Raw genomic sequence first — 15143 nt, forward strand, 5'->3', positions numbered from 1 at the left:
ACCTGGGCCCGCCCCGTGTTCTTATTGGATGGGAGATCAGTCACGTGAGGACATGCGGAACTAGACCATTTTCGGTCGAAAAGCAAAACATTCGGGGGTGGTGAATTGAGTGACTCAGTCTGCTGTAACGTTACGCCGACCTGCTGGAGTGGTTTCATAAACTACGCCGTATAAGTCGACTGTTATACCCGGGGTTTGGCACGATGCTGAGCGCCGCCGCCGCGGAAAGGAACAAGGAGCCCATCCTGGCGGTGCTCCGGGATAGTGTGCACACCGGGAGACCCCTGCTGGCTCTGGAGATCTCCTCCGGTACTGGGCAGCATGTCACACACTTTGCTCAGGCCCTGCCGAATATAACCTGGCAGCCATCTGAGTATGATCGCCAGTCTATAGTCAGGTAAACAAGAGATGTGTGCATGCGTATAAACTATGAAATACAGATAATATACTGGGACATCTGTGCACCTATATTAGCTGTTAATATCCAAGAAACGTTAGTGTTAATATTTATCTCTTATATTTATATCTGTTTTTTATTCATCTATTTATATCTGTGTTTATAATCGTACTTTTTATATACGATTGTTTTGTTGTATGTTGAATGAGAACTCATATTTCTCCTCGGGTCAATAAAGTTTCTCTGATCTGATCTAATGCAGGAAATTATAATTAATTAATTAATTGTGTTTTCACAGCAGTTCTTATCTGATGGAAAGTTTTATGCTTCGTCTTTCTAATACCACTCTACCTGCTCCAGAATGATGGCCTGGAGGGTTCCCATAATGTCTTTTGTTTCCATTAGTATAGAAGCATATAGAGCCCGCTACCGGCTGAACAATGTGAAGCCTGCCATCCACCTGGATGCTTCTCTGCCCTATCAATACTGGGGAGGAATCCAGCCAGAGAGCCTCGACCTGGTGCTCAACATCAACATGATCCATATTTCTCCTTTGGCTTGTACAGAGGTAGGACTGCTGATTCAGTGGTTCTCTCAAACTGTGTGGCATGGAGCCACTACTATAGGCATGGAGGACTAAGGGGAAAATGGAGTGATATGACTTATGAAGAGAAAAAAACAAAACAAAGAAACGTTTGATAATGCCATCTCGTTTTCCACTGATATTCAACTTGAATATTTTATTATTTCTCTTAATTAAAAAAATAGGGGTCTGGGATTTTGATGATTTTTCAGCCTGTTCACCACTTAAGTGAACTGTTGTCTCTGGGTTTATAAGAAAGCACCTTTCAAAATAACAAAATAACAAAAAATGCTAAAACATTAAAACAAACAGTTACTCAAAATCAAGTTAAAAACTATGAGTTTTTAGCTGTTTTTAATAGAGATCCCTGAGTCCACAGATCTCAGGCTCAGAGGGAGAGTTCCAGAGTCACCGTTACAAAAGCTCTGCTTCCTTTAGTTCTCAGCCTTGTATGATGCACATCCAACAGGTCCTGATGACATGACCTTAGGGACCTGCTGTGGTCATATGGATTTATAATTTAATCCTATGGACCTACAAAAGGATCATAAGTTAAAATGTGGTTGATTCCTTTATTATTAGTAGTAGTAGTAATATCGATGTATTTTGTCCTTTTCAAATGCATATATAAACACATTTCTACTAAAGAAACTCAGCACAATTCCTGAAAGGAGAAGCCTAAATTGCTAACATAGTCAAGACATTTTTCATATTTGCTTAAACTGCCTCTTTGTAACCTTTGTTGAAAAGAGACCCCTGTGACCACGAGTGGTGTAATAGTAACCTAAATGTAGAAGGCTCTCAATCTCATACATACCAGCCGCACAACACATTGACGTTAGCTGTAACTGGCTACTATGAAGTGAGGTTCAGTTATGATTAAAGCTGTAGCAGCAAAACTGTTTTGCTTCATTTTGTGATTGTTTTAGATCAATAATTTGCTATTTCTACTATAAAATTCACCTCGTTTGGCTTGACATTGTACTCATTGGCCCTGATATTTATGGTGCCATAAGTGTAAATAATACCAACTGAAGTATGCTTGCACCACAACTCTTCAGATAATCACTTTAAGCCTGCTTCTGCACAATATCTGCCTCACTTATTTCAATAAAACAGAAACCAAAAACAAAATGTCCTCCTGCCTGCGATGTGGTTCTTAAGATGTTATCTTCTCTTAGGGTTTATTCAGAGGGGCTGGAGTAATGTTGAAATCTCAGGGCCTTCTACTGACTTATGGGGTGAGTAGCAAAACGTTTGGTGTCACAAAACATGACATAGATCACAAGCCATTATCAAGTCTAAACTTAACGTGTAATAGTGACATGTTTTATTGCTTTTCTCAGCCGTATGCAGTGAATGGTCAGATCGTCCCTCAAAGCAATGTGGACTTTGACTACAGCCTACGGCAGAGGTAATGGCATCTGTATTTTCTGGCTCTTTTACAGTTTTGTTTAAGCCAGTCATCTTACGAGGAGGCTTCGGTCGTGGATTGCCTGTCAGAACTACCAGAACATTTCCTGTTGGCCCACGGTTTTTAGCCTGCTGTGAAAAGTAAACCTGAGCAGTGATATTATAGGTCAACAGGAGTAAAGGCTCAGAATTCATGCATCATTTGCGACTCTGTCACTCTTGCTTAAATACACTGCTTTCATCACAGCATCTGAGATAGGGTGTGATAATTGACAGTCAAAAGAATGGTGGACGAGAGAGGATGAGAGTAAAAGGAGATGCAGCTAAATGTTCAGAAATAAGTGTTTGTTGATGGTCTGACTGCTGATACAAGTAGCAGATGAATTCTGAAGCGTACAGGGCTCTACTCGTCTCAGATTCATCCAAGCGATACAAAACTGATTGGACAGCACTTGACAGTGGAAATGGTTAATGAATTAGATCATACTGCGTTAGACGTTAGATTTTTTTTTCAGTGGGCTAGGCCTTCACTTAATCTCAACCCACTTAAGTATGTTTTTCATCTACTGAGGACAACACAGTAAAGTAAAAGTGTGGCAGACGATGTCCAGGGAAGAAACGCAACATTTGACGATTTCTATGGGTTCTTCAGGTTCTTTCATCAAAACAACAAAAACAACACTTAATATAAAACTGTTTAATATGAAGCTTGTCTAATGACAATACATATATATGTGTGTGCGTGTGACCTGCATTTGTGAATTGTGAACCCTTATTGTACTTACTAGTATTGATATTTGTGATATTTAAAAATCAAATGTTAGATGTCATGTTATTAATATGAATAACTCTTCCATTTGCACAGCTTTTGTAGAGATGTGGATCAGAATTTGTCCACCCTCCCACACTCTTATTTTGAATGTAATTCATTTGCCAGATAGAGACAAAATACACTGCTGACAGCACTGCTGTTCTGTTTAAAATAGTGTAGTGAGCCAGTAACATGCTGCAACAGAAAAATAGGATTCTTGTTTCTTGGTAGTAAGGGGTATATCCAGATTGCTTAGGACTCAAAAGTAGAGAAAATATATATTATTCTTTTCAGAATTTGCTTTTGTTACAACCATTAACTTGTAACTGATTTATGAATAAGAAGAATAGATTTTTTCTACCTTTTAAGCATAAGCAATCAGGATTTAACACTTATTACACAGGAAGAAACACTGTGTTATATAGCGTAATATCAGTAAAGGGAATTCTTTGGGGGTTTACTGTCATAGTGAAGATGACAGTGAAAATTTGGCGGCAGCCCTAAATAACACATGGATAGTCTATTGTTTCTGTGTGAGCAAAGTGTCTTGAGAAGGAGTCGGTTTGACGGCCTGAATTATTGTGTCAGTTTGCTCATAGAAGGCTTTACACAGTATATTTAAAATCAACTAAGATCATCATAGTCTTTTGAAAATGTTTTTCCTTAAGCACACAGTAGAATTAATAAACTTGTATAATTTGTGAAGCCAAACTCACAAAATACATGCAAAGAAAAAATTTTGATTGTTTTTGTAATTACATAATAAAGATAAGCAAAAGTGACCAGGGGATTTTAAAAAATGTTGTTTAATTTTGCAGAAACCCAGAATGGGGACTCAGGGATATCTCGCTCCTCAATTCTCTGGCACAAAGCAATGGTTTGTACCTGGAGAGAATAGTAAGTAATGAACCCATTTAAGCAACCAGCATATCTTAAGTCAGCATGCAAAATATGAGAACAGTTTTGTAGTATACTGATTTACTGATGCCATTTTTTTTTCAGGTGGACATGCCAGCAAACAACAAATGTCTTCTTTTCAGGAAGGAAAGTTTGGTGTGAAGCATCCTGATGCAGGATGGTCAAAATGCCTTAACTTGGAGCTCAGATACATTGCCAAATTTTCAAGAGCCGTAAACGGATCATGTTTTCTCCACATTTTAACACATGCTGGTATTAGATTAACTAAGTTAATGTAAACTGTTGTGCTCAAACCTATAACCTATATTCTTATGTATTGCACATGAGTTAAATTAATAAATCTCACAAACACATTGCCTTTGTGCTATATATTCTTTAAGACAATGGCCTATTCTTTTTTTTGTTTTGTAAGTGTGAAACTGACTTAGCAGAAGTGCTTTGAAGAGGGAAAGATTAAGAGAATATACTGTACTTTATATGAAATAAAAGACATTTTTTATGAAACAAAGATGGATAAACTAAAGTGAAGAGCAGAAAAAAATAACATTAGCAAAAGTACGGTAATTATAATACAGATGTCTATTTGTTTAGTATTACAAGCTAGGGATGTTTGCAACATGATCAACATGTGTGTCTGTTATCTTGGCTGCTGTTTTCACAATGCAAAGTTCACAAATAAGAAAATAAATCTTAAACCTATTTGAAAACAGCAATTTAGCATTAGTATTAATACAATGGGAATCAACACATCTGGAATGTTATTATATCTGTGTTGGAATAAAAAAAAAACTCTCATACCTACATCAGCATGCAGTATTTAACTTGTTCTACTCTGTTTTGATAAATAGTTATTAAATATCAGCTTTTCTGTTGCAGTTCTGATGCTTGTCTTCATTTCAAACACATACATCACTAAAACCCATCTGTGGACAGAACGAGTCTAAGTCATAGTAAGGTGTCACAGGCCTTTTTACCCAGAGCATCATGCAGCTTTTTCAGCCTGCGTTCATTTATGGCTCTTACATAGCTGTCTGAGTGGATGATAGCCATGCCGTCCTGCACCATACCCATCACCAGCAAAGGGTTTTCCTCAACAGTGATGTTGGGACAGGGACAGCTCCAGTCTATCTTAGCAATAGTCACCTCCAAATGTTTGGTATTGAAGAAAGTCAAGCCCATCTTCTCGTCCCTCAAGACTTCTTCCAAGCTAAAACGGGCTAACCCAGAGTCCAGATCCTCAACAAGCTCTGTCAGTCGGCCCACAATAGCAAAGTCACTGCGGCATAAGCTGGGCACCATTTTCCCCTTCACACGACAGGTCTTGCAAGGCTTCCTTTTTGGTTGCGGGCAGTTGGCCTCACACTCCTTTTTGGTGTGGAAGTTGTTAGCATTCCCATGGCAGCCACCATAGACAAAGGCTTGGCACTGTTTTGTTATGGAATTCCAGGACCAGCGTGCCTCCCAAGCTTTACAGGGACCTTGAACAGCAGGCAGAGAGCAGATCCCCATGTCTTCTCTCTGGCAAGAGGCTTTGCACTCCTCATAAGTCTCAAATCGGTTTCGGCTGTCTTCGCATCCACCACTGCTAAACGTCACACAGGAGCCCAGCTTGCTGTCATAATACCAGTCAACATGACGCTCTCCACTGCACACACTCAGGTCGACTTCCGCCAGGCAATCTGCTGGAGAGAAAGGCCGTCCCATGGGCATCTCAGGATCTTCAGAGAAGTCATCATCTGACCGGCGAATAACAGACAGAGGATAGTCTGCGCGAAGAACTCCTGCAGAATTCCGTGCTATACAGGTGTAGATGCCGGTATCCCAAACCTGGGCGTTATAAATTACTAGCTGTCCAATATTGGTTATAACCACATTGCCATACATCTGATCAGGCCTCATGACAAGGCGTTCACGCCGGTCACTTTGCTTTTCCCATGTTACATCTGGTCTAGGGACTCCAATGACATCGCAGTGGAAGTTGACTGTGCCTCCAACATAGATGGACTGGTGGTGAGGGTTGGAGTACAGCGTGGGAGGCATGGGATCCTCCTGGGAGGATGTTGGGGTTGGGTGAACTGTAGTGTCTTGAGGCAGGGGGCTGGTGGGGGGGCCAGCGAGGTAGAATCGACAGGGGACCACAGTTAGAGTCACCCCCCGGATGCAAGCTTCTGCATCCATATAGCAGCGGTTGAAATAGGTGAGGCCATCCGATGCACAGGTGAAGTTGGGTTCCTTCTCACACCGATCCTGGCACTTACAGATGGGCTGTCCATCCCAGATGTCACAGGTTGCTCCCTGCTGGCTGCAGATAAAGCCCTCACAGGTAGCTGTGGAGGCGGAGGTAGCATCACCGTTCCCTTCACCCTGTTCATGTGGCAGAGCAGGGGTGCCATCAGAGAAACGAGCAGCAACACAACTGTTGAAGCCACACACATTGGTGCAGCATTTCTCAAAGTCAGCACAGTCCTGAACGTACAATATAAAAAACAATAAGCATTTTAACATTTAAATGAACAAATCGCAAAATGCTGTGATGAATAAAATTAAAATTCATAGATTAACTCACCTCATCGATGTCGCATTCCCTCTCACATGTGCTTTGTGCATCAACCCAAAGATTAGCGTTCAGCTTGTTTGGACAAAATCCTTCGTGTTCAACTTTGGTTCCTGCCACACTTTCACACAAAGAGACCTCGAGTAAATCGCAAAAAAGGAGAGTCAACAAATATGCACGTGTCCATCGTACTTTGCTTGAGTTTGGTGCACTATGGCAATTTGCACCCTTTATATGGCTATCCGCGAGGAACTGTAGGGGAAAATTACGCATATTTGACCTTTTGTATGAGTAGACCACCAAGTAATTCCATTCCAACTTTGGGTCTTCACAACAGGAATACGATTATTGTCGATTTTCAAATGCGTCCGCCCTTTTTGTGCGTAAACGTGCGCTGAGTCACTTTTCTTTGCGCAGAGAGAAAAGTTGTATTCCCAATGATCAACACGAGTTCCCGTGCGCTGGACATTAAATTACCCAAATGTTTCAAAGTAATAAATAATAGGCTGTGTAAAATATTCGCCTTGGTAATCAAAACTTGTGCAATACTGAGGAAAAATCGACGTGTGTTTTGTCGAGCAGCTAGACAAACGAGCTGAACTGCACAATGAGCGGACAACGCAATATCAGCTTTTCAGCGTGAGAATGGAGGTGGAAAGGGCAGTCCCTCTATCCGCCCCCATGGTCGTCCAGTGTCTCAAACTTTTATGAAGCAGCACTATGCGCTAAGCAACTGGACAAACATTGTAAAAACATCAAAGAAAACGTGTAGTCGTGGTTTCAAGCTGTCTCACCATGCGTGCACAGACATACACATTCCGGTGAGAAATCCAATGTTAAATGTGTCCAGACAGAATTTATAGAGATGGCAATTGTAAAAGAAAAAGGTTAACTTGCTGTTTAATTTCACGAGAGCCGGTGGTTATTGTTCTTCTTCTTTGCTTTTTTGTAAGTTACATTCAGATGTTATACACGTTATATTTAAGCAGGTTCCGTGCACAAATGAAAAGGAGAAAAATGTAATAAGTCGTCGGTGGCGCAAGGCGGAAAGCGTGAAAACCAAACACGGGGCGTGTCGCATCATGTCTCGCAAAACATGTTGTTCACGTCCTCCTTGTCTAGACTTGGGTCAGTTTACTACCATCCCTCATTCACGCGGAGTTCAGAGATGCCACGGTCAGGTGGGAAGACATAAAGCGCCACATTTTCATCTGTGTGCGAATCATCTTTGTCTCGCTCCAGCTCAGGGGCAATGAGAAGCAGCTCCCCTCGTCTTTTCATTGGAAATGACCCTGCAACCTTTGGGTGACATTTGACCGCTGTGCATTCATGCGCTCCTAGCCATGTTAGACCAATATCCAAAGCTGGCCAATACCAAGAGAGCAGCTAATCAATTCAACCCCCCCACGGGATTTAATGCCTCTGACCTGACAAAGAGGACAAAAATACTCCCACAATTCCCACAGTGAACTTGATAAATGTCTGAATGAAAAATTTCCCCCCAATCTAAAGCACACAATAAATGAAAATAGAAATGCAACTTAGTTTTACTCTTTATTTTGACTGTTTTTGATGGAGATAAAATAAGAATTAAGGCTTCATCCCAATACACAGCGCTGATAGCAACAATCATTATCAAACATTTACATATAGTGCTTTAGATGTTCACCCAAGAGTTGTTAATCCATTGTTCTGGTCTCAATAAATCACATAGAACAGGAGCCAATAGCAAACATGCACCAATTTTTGTAGGCCCCCCATTAGCCGAATACATGTATTTAACCATGAAAATGCTGAAGTGGGAATTCACCAATGTTCTTTGAACGTGGAACAAAAATAAGAGTACAGATCAAAATTAAAATATTTGTTTAGATTGTTCAATTAATAAAAGAAAATATCAGTAGCCATGGTTAAAATACTTAACATCCTTTCTGAAATCTTTATCCAACCTTACATTGTGCTCGCATTATATCCACAGCACATCTGTAAAGAACGACTGTAAGTTCTTCTAGTATTCACACACATTTAACAATGCTGGGAAACTGCAGAAGTGCAACCAAATGTATGAAACTACTAAAGAATATTCCAACCACCAATTATTACAATCTCAAATATAACCACATGGCCATAGAAATGTAGGTGAATACTGTTTTACATTCAGAAATACATATCATGTATATAAAATATCTGCAAAGCAACCAAATTAAAAGATTCTTCTCACCAACGCCCGTTACAAGTTATGAAATATTAAGAACCAAGACACAAATGTTTAATGTTTTTTAAGATTAAACCCCCAAAATGAGCAAACAATCTGTACATGTTTTTGTACAAGGTTTCCTAATGAGCACAGAGCAATTGTTTAATAAGTTAACAGATTAAAACTGATCACGCTCTGGAAGGTTTAATCCAGTTAAGCAGTGATCCAAGAAAGAAAACAAGCTTTAGAGGTGTAAAATGTCAGAGCAAGTAAACAGTTGTCTGAAAAAATGAGTGATGGAGATACAGGATTATTTCAATGGGCTGAAATTTAAGTCTTGCCAACAAGCCAACTTGGCTTGAATTTTTTCAGACAGTTTTACAGATTAAGTAATGCCTCGACTAACATCATCTCTCAGTTAATAAATCCTAAATTCTCTTTAAGCCCTTGGCTGCTTGTAAAAAGATTTTCTCATGACATTCAATCTTATTTTAAAAACTATGTGAATTTTGAATAAGTTATGACAACTGAGGCTGGAAAAAAATGTCAATGATAGACAACACTGAAGCAGGTCTCCCCAAAACATTCAAAACAAAACAAGCATAAGAAATTCCTTCCCAAGACAATCACCACAGAACAAAACAAGAGCACGTAATGTATTTACAGTTTCAAGTCAGATTTTAAATACCAATAAACCTTAAAAAAGAAGCCCCTCTATTTGTTTGTAGTGTTAACCGGTGAGTTGTAATCCTCGATTCACATGTGTTGGTCCCAGGGGAATCTTATTCTACTTGATCACAGTGAGTTGCTGTAGTAGAGTACAGGTAAACGAACATCCACAAGATGGCACCAGCACGCGGAAAGAGATAACAGAAACCAACCATCCAAGTCAGTTCCCAAAAGGTCAAGGAAAGTTCACAGCTATATCCATTGCTGGCAGGCCTCCGTACTTTTCTCTGGCCTCATGACCTCTTGGAGCAACAACACTTTTAACACTGGCTCTATGGAGGAACCATCAGTCTGCTCTTTCACTATGATATCTTACAGTTTCCTTTAGGGGACAACGACGAGCTCTTTGGAGGACTCTGTGGAGGCCTGAAGGACTTTGAGCGCTTCAGGCTGTTAGCTTTGCTTCCACCACCGCTACCACCTGAGGCGGCACTGTTAGCCACAGAGTAAGAGCGTCCATGCATCATGACTGCATTCATGCCATTGGCCATGGAGAAAGACTTGAGGTGGGACTTGATGGCCACAGGGAGGGGAAGTTTGTCAATGAGGTGCACCGGTGTGCAGGAGACGATAGAACGGCAGCACAGATCTTGCAGACTGAAGACTGTGGAAACACAGGAATATGGATGAGCACGTGTCAGAGATCTGCAGTACTTATTAAGGTTTTTCATTGTATCCATCAAATTTACTAAGCAAGAGAATATTCTGCGTAACAAGAGATAGAATTAAAGATTTTTACTCCTGCAAACTTCAGTGTAAACTGTGAACATACATAAACCAGACAATTCTGAGTAGTTTACCCAGAATTTGTATCTTAACTAAGAATACTTTTAAAATAATAATCTTATATTTTCTCCATTTGCGAAAAAACACACTTGTGTTGTCATGACATTCAAAAAAACAAACAAACAACTACATAAAATTTAATTATGTAAATGAGAGTATATTTAATAAAACAAAAACTGTACAATAGAGAGCGTTTTAAATACAACATAAATAAAAATCTTAGTTTTCTTATCAAAGAGCGAGCTTGATTTATGTAGGGGCACAGTAGAGACTACCCCGCAGTAAATGCTATGAAAACTATTGGCAGAAATGCAGACTGCAGATGACAATATAGAGATCACTTCTTAAGTCTTATCTCTTCTGCCTTTGAGGAAAATTAATGGCTACCTAATATTTATTAGGTCCAAGTCCCTACGATAAGCAGAGTTTCACCTTTGATCAAAAAAGTAATCCAGACACAAGTATAAATGCAAACAATGATGATGTCCACTACAGTGTATGATGTTCTGGGATTCAACACAGGATTCAGTACTGAAACTGATTTATTCACATCTGAGTAACAGAAGAAGAAATCTTGCAGCAATGCATCTACATGATCCCCTTTCTGGAAGGATTTGTGTAACTATTACACAAAGAAAAACAAAACAAAATATGTTTTCTCCCAAGTCTGGTTAGAAAAAAATAAATAAATAAAAATATAGTAACGTAACCAGCTCACCTCTATTGGGCCTCCAGAATTTCTCCATCCCATGCCTCATCAGCACGATGCGTGAAAGCTCTGTGAAGGACTCGATGACGTTGAAGTTGCAGAGCGGACTGACCTCGAAGAATGTCATGCTGTTCTTTTCTGCGTAAGCTCGTGCCTGCTCCGTTGGAACCTGCCGCTTGAAAGCCAAGTGAAGCCGGTTTCCCACAAGAATCCGGGGCACACCCGGGGCATGCTGAAGGAAACAATATAATGTCACTGTAAAACTCGACCTGTAATGTGATACATGTGGACCAACATTAATAGTGGGTGCTGCAGTGATAGGCTAACTGTTGCTTGCATGCTTGGATAAAACACTGTCTGGAAGTTCCACAGATTTACAAACCAATGAGACAGATGGTTTGTTACACAGAACCATCGAGGAGACATCCATCTATTGTAAAACCTAAAGACGTTATTATCTAGGTCCTCATAATTAACTCAACTGCCCACATCAACTGTGATTTGGCAACAAGTACATGGTTTTCAACAAGGGTTCTCTCTGGACCACCCTTACAAGGTAATAATTTAAAAATCTACACACAAATTCAAAAGTATTTTCAAACCAGGTTTCTTTTAATTGCTTGAAATGCAAGTCACTTTCTCTCCAGTCCAGTTGAGTTGTGAAATATCGGTCCCATTACCACAGGGTTTTGCTGAAAATCATGTAATGATGTCGTTGCTGTATCATCAGTCAAGTTGGGTTGTGAAACGTCCGCTATATTACCACATGGTTTTGCTGAAATACTGGTTTGTTTAAGCTTGAGCTACATTAAAGTTTTCTTCAATTGAAAAACTTAATAAATAAATACGTTACGCTGTCATACCCGTCATCAATGCAGAGACTGAGATAGATGGCCTTGTCAGTGCTGCTCGTTTTCCTAAAATTCATTTTTAAATTTGCCTCTCTTTTTTTTTTAATTACCAATATATGTGAAGTTAATTTTGGCGCCTAGTTGCCTGAGGTTAAGGTTTGTTGCTGGCACTTGCATAACAGACAGTACATAAAGTACACACTATTAAAAGAGGTTGTAACAATTTGCCTACATAACTGAAACTGAAATGTTTATAAACAGCGCTCTGATACACACTCTGTACCAGAGATTAAAAAAAGATTTTCTCACACAGGGGACATCATGCATCTATATGTGCTTCCAGTATTTCTTTGTACTCCAGAGATTAGCTGAAGGAAATTACCTCATCAATTTCTCTGATCCAACGGTCAATGCCATCAAATGACCAGCCATTCGTGATGTCATACACCAGCAGGATGCCCTGTAGAAGAAAAACATTTATTGATTAACATAAATATTGAATTCCACAATAAGGAAAATATATATATATATATATATATATATTTCTAATGGCTTTTCCAGTCACCTGTGCTCCACGAGAGTAAGACCTGAAGATGGTGCAGAATCTGCCTTGTCCTGATGTGTCCCTGTTGAAGAGGCACATAAGCACAAGCTAGAAAAATAGGCCTACTCCAGGTTTGTTCATTTCTACAGCCATTACCAGCTTAAAACACTCTGCAGAACTCTTGAAATGCCTCTTATTTCCAAGAGAGATGGGAAATGGATGCAGTGATTTTTTGTAAAGTGCATACATGGAAATACAGTGTATAATATAATGAGTTTGAAAGTCAACGTTTGGCATAACCACCTTTACTCTTAAACATAGCCTGAACTCTCTTAGGGAGTATTCTTGTAATTCCTTTAGTTCAGGTATAGTTCTCCAGGCTTTTTAGGAACATCCCAAAGCTCGTCTTTGGACGCTGGCTGCCTTTTGTTCATTTCTATGTCAACATGATCCCACACTGGTGATGACAATTTGAACAAAACATCTACATTAATCCCTCCATGAGTCTTGTTGGCATTGATTTTTAGTGCAGTTCTTGTGTAATTTGGCACACACCAGCTTTATCTCCCTGTTTTCCTGACAGCCACTCTTCCACTAAGCCCATTTCAGAAGAGGTTTTGGTGTAAAATAAATGGATCAACTGAAAGGCCAAATGCATATATCATGTGATGTGTCAGGTCTTTGCTTTCTACTTATTTCTTAAAGACATAACTTTCAGATATTGTTCATCAGGTGAAAATACTTTTTAGGCCTGCTACTCCTTGTTTTGTCCTGCACTGGTTTAACTTCCTGAATTTTTTAAAGAAGTACTACACAACATGCTCCGATATGCAAGGTTTTCATCTAATCACTTTTGGAACCACCTTGTTGGTGAGAAAAATACTACTGTATGCTTGTCAAAATGTATTCTCTTTGGCATTTTTGGTAGATTACTAAAGAAATTGATTAAATTCTGTGTGTTTTGCAACAGGCTGCTAGTTTTAAAACGTGTTAAAGATACAATTTAAAATCACTTCTTTAGCAAGTTGTCTGTTGTGGAGACAACATTAGTCCAACCATTTAGTTAAAAGTCTTTTTAATGCTTGGATGATTCATAAATCAGTTTTAAATGGCTTGACATACAAAACAACAACAACAACAAACACAAAACAAAACAAAGAACAACATTCCTCTAAAAATGTGCAGGCACAAGGAGTGGAATAAACACGAGTGAAAAAGCAGCCAGTGTTAAAAGAAAACTTTGAAAGACCCTCTGAAAGCCTAGAGAACTACTGCCAGAACTGAGGGGTTGCTCAATAATTTTTCCTCATTAATATTCTTAATATTATATATTTATGTTAAAATAGTAATAATAAAAATAAAGAAATTAAAAACTTACCATAGCTCAAGTTTCACTCTCCTCCCATCCAAAAGAATTGTGGTGGTCTTGTAATCAATTCCTAATATCACACATAATCCAACACAAATCACATTACCGTTGGTCATATTTGGCTTTAAAGTCATCTCAAAATAATAAAGAAAAATCGATATTGATATTTACCACTGCTATACGCATAGGGAGACTCTACTGATCCGTCTTGCAAGCTGTCCAAGATTTCCCCCTTTCCAACATCGCTGTCTCCAACCAATAGAAATTTCAGGAGATAATCGTAGCTCTTGACAGGACTACTCTGAGTCCCCATCATCCCACGCATTGGTTCCGCTTTACAGAGAGCCTTTTAAGCTCACCAGGCATCCACTGGAGAAACCAAGCAGTCCCCGAGTGTGGTACCGAAGGGAAGACGACCGCGGCTGGGCTTAGCTAATGAGTTAGCTTGTGCACTACTTACGATTTAAGTTAACTATTACCTTTTACTTCGCACACACTTTGAAAAATGCAGCTATTTCGTTATTCCACTGAATGCAATGGAAAAACAACCCCGCGATTTAGCACTAGAACCCCAATTTAGTTCCTGTTGATGTAACGTCAATATTAACTGATCTAAACAACCACGGGTGCTAGCTGGCTTGTTAGCTAGCCAGTTAACAAAAACGACAGTAACGCATTCTACTACAAACTACAAGTACAAAACAAAAACGACTCTGTTTTGTCCTACATATAAATGTACTCTAATAAAATCAAAAGGCGATTTCTTCCCTTTGTTTATAAAGAAAATACCTACGAGGAGTATTCCACTTTGAAGCAAAACGTACATCCACAGTGTACTGTACTATGTACTATGTTGGAACTTCCTGGTAAGGAACTGCGTCAGCATCATCAACTGCGTCACATCCTAGCACGATTTAAAGTTATAAAATTACAACAACAACAACAACAAAAATTATACTTTAAATCACCATTTCCTAAATACGATACGGTTATGAATTATCCAAACATGTGGACTCGTAAAAAGTACGATATGCATCTGTATGAATACTATGAATTAACCGAACATGGGCAACTCCTGCTAAGTTGTAGCCTGTGTTGATTTAGCCAGAAGCTAAATAGAAGCCAGAAGTTAAATGAACACCGTTTCCCTGTATGTAACAATTTGGTTGTGGGTATAATTTAGCTTTCAATTTGGGGAACCACCAACAGACCAACATTAAAAACATAATAAAAAAAATGGTGTCAAACTGTCAACCAGAAAGAAAATGTGAGAAATGTAATT

At 39.3% G+C, this 15143-nt stretch overlaps 3 protein-coding genes across 5 annotated transcripts; 1 reads left to right on the forward strand and 2 right to left on the reverse strand.

The window, feature by feature from the left end:
* Window positions 1-22: 22 nt before the first annotated feature.
* On the forward strand, window positions 23-4475 carry mettl26 (methyltransferase like 26). 2 transcript variants are annotated; one of them, XM_026170076.2, is made up of 6 exons: window positions 23-397; window positions 803-965; window positions 2162-2221; window positions 2327-2394; window positions 4023-4101; window positions 4207-4475. In XM_026170076.2, the coding sequence occupies exons 1-6, from the start codon at window positions 204-206 to the stop codon at window positions 4261-4263; spliced, it is 621 nt and encodes a 206-aa protein (XP_026025861.1). In that variant the 5' UTR covers window positions 23-203; the 3' UTR covers window positions 4264-4475. The 2 variants fall into 2 exon arrangements, with proteins under 2 accessions (XP_026025861.1, XP_080158845.1); XM_080302719.1 differs by having other exon boundaries at window positions 58-397; window positions 758-965.
* Window positions 3076-7779, reverse strand: wfikkn1 (WAP, follistatin/kazal, immunoglobulin, kunitz and netrin domain containing 1). 2 transcript variants are annotated; one of them, XM_026170072.2, is made up of 2 exons: window positions 6689-7779; window positions 3076-6486 (listed from the first exon to the last, which is right to left on the reverse strand). In XM_026170072.2, exons 1-2 carry the CDS (start codon window positions 6947-6949, stop codon window positions 5068-5070), a joined length of 1680 nt encoding a protein of 559 aa, XP_026025857.1. In that variant the 5' UTR covers window positions 6950-7779; the 3' UTR covers window positions 3076-5067. The 2 variants fall into 2 exon arrangements, with proteins under 2 accessions (XP_026025857.1, XP_026025856.1); XM_026170071.2 differs by having other exon boundaries at window positions 3076-6588; window positions 6689-7777.
* Window positions 7780-8217: 438 nt separating this feature from the next.
* LOC113023737 (ras-related protein Rab-40C-like) lies at window positions 8218-14325 on the reverse strand. The gene is made up of 6 exons (XM_026170077.2): window positions 14033-14325; window positions 13871-13931; window positions 12514-12574; window positions 12331-12408; window positions 11107-11329; window positions 8218-10206 (listed from the first exon to the last, which is right to left on the reverse strand). The coding sequence occupies exons 1-6, from the start codon at window positions 14184-14186 to the stop codon at window positions 9905-9907; spliced, it is 879 nt and encodes a 292-aa protein (XP_026025862.1). The 5' UTR covers window positions 14187-14325; the 3' UTR covers window positions 8218-9904.
* Between the last annotated feature and the right edge of the window lie 818 nt (window positions 14326-15143).

Source organism: Astatotilapia calliptera, chromosome 6 (assembly GCF_964374335.1).
Source record: "Astatotilapia calliptera chromosome 6, fAstCal68.1, whole genome shotgun sequence".
Lineage (NCBI taxonomy): Eukaryota > Metazoa > Chordata > Actinopteri > Cichliformes > Cichlidae > Astatotilapia > Astatotilapia calliptera.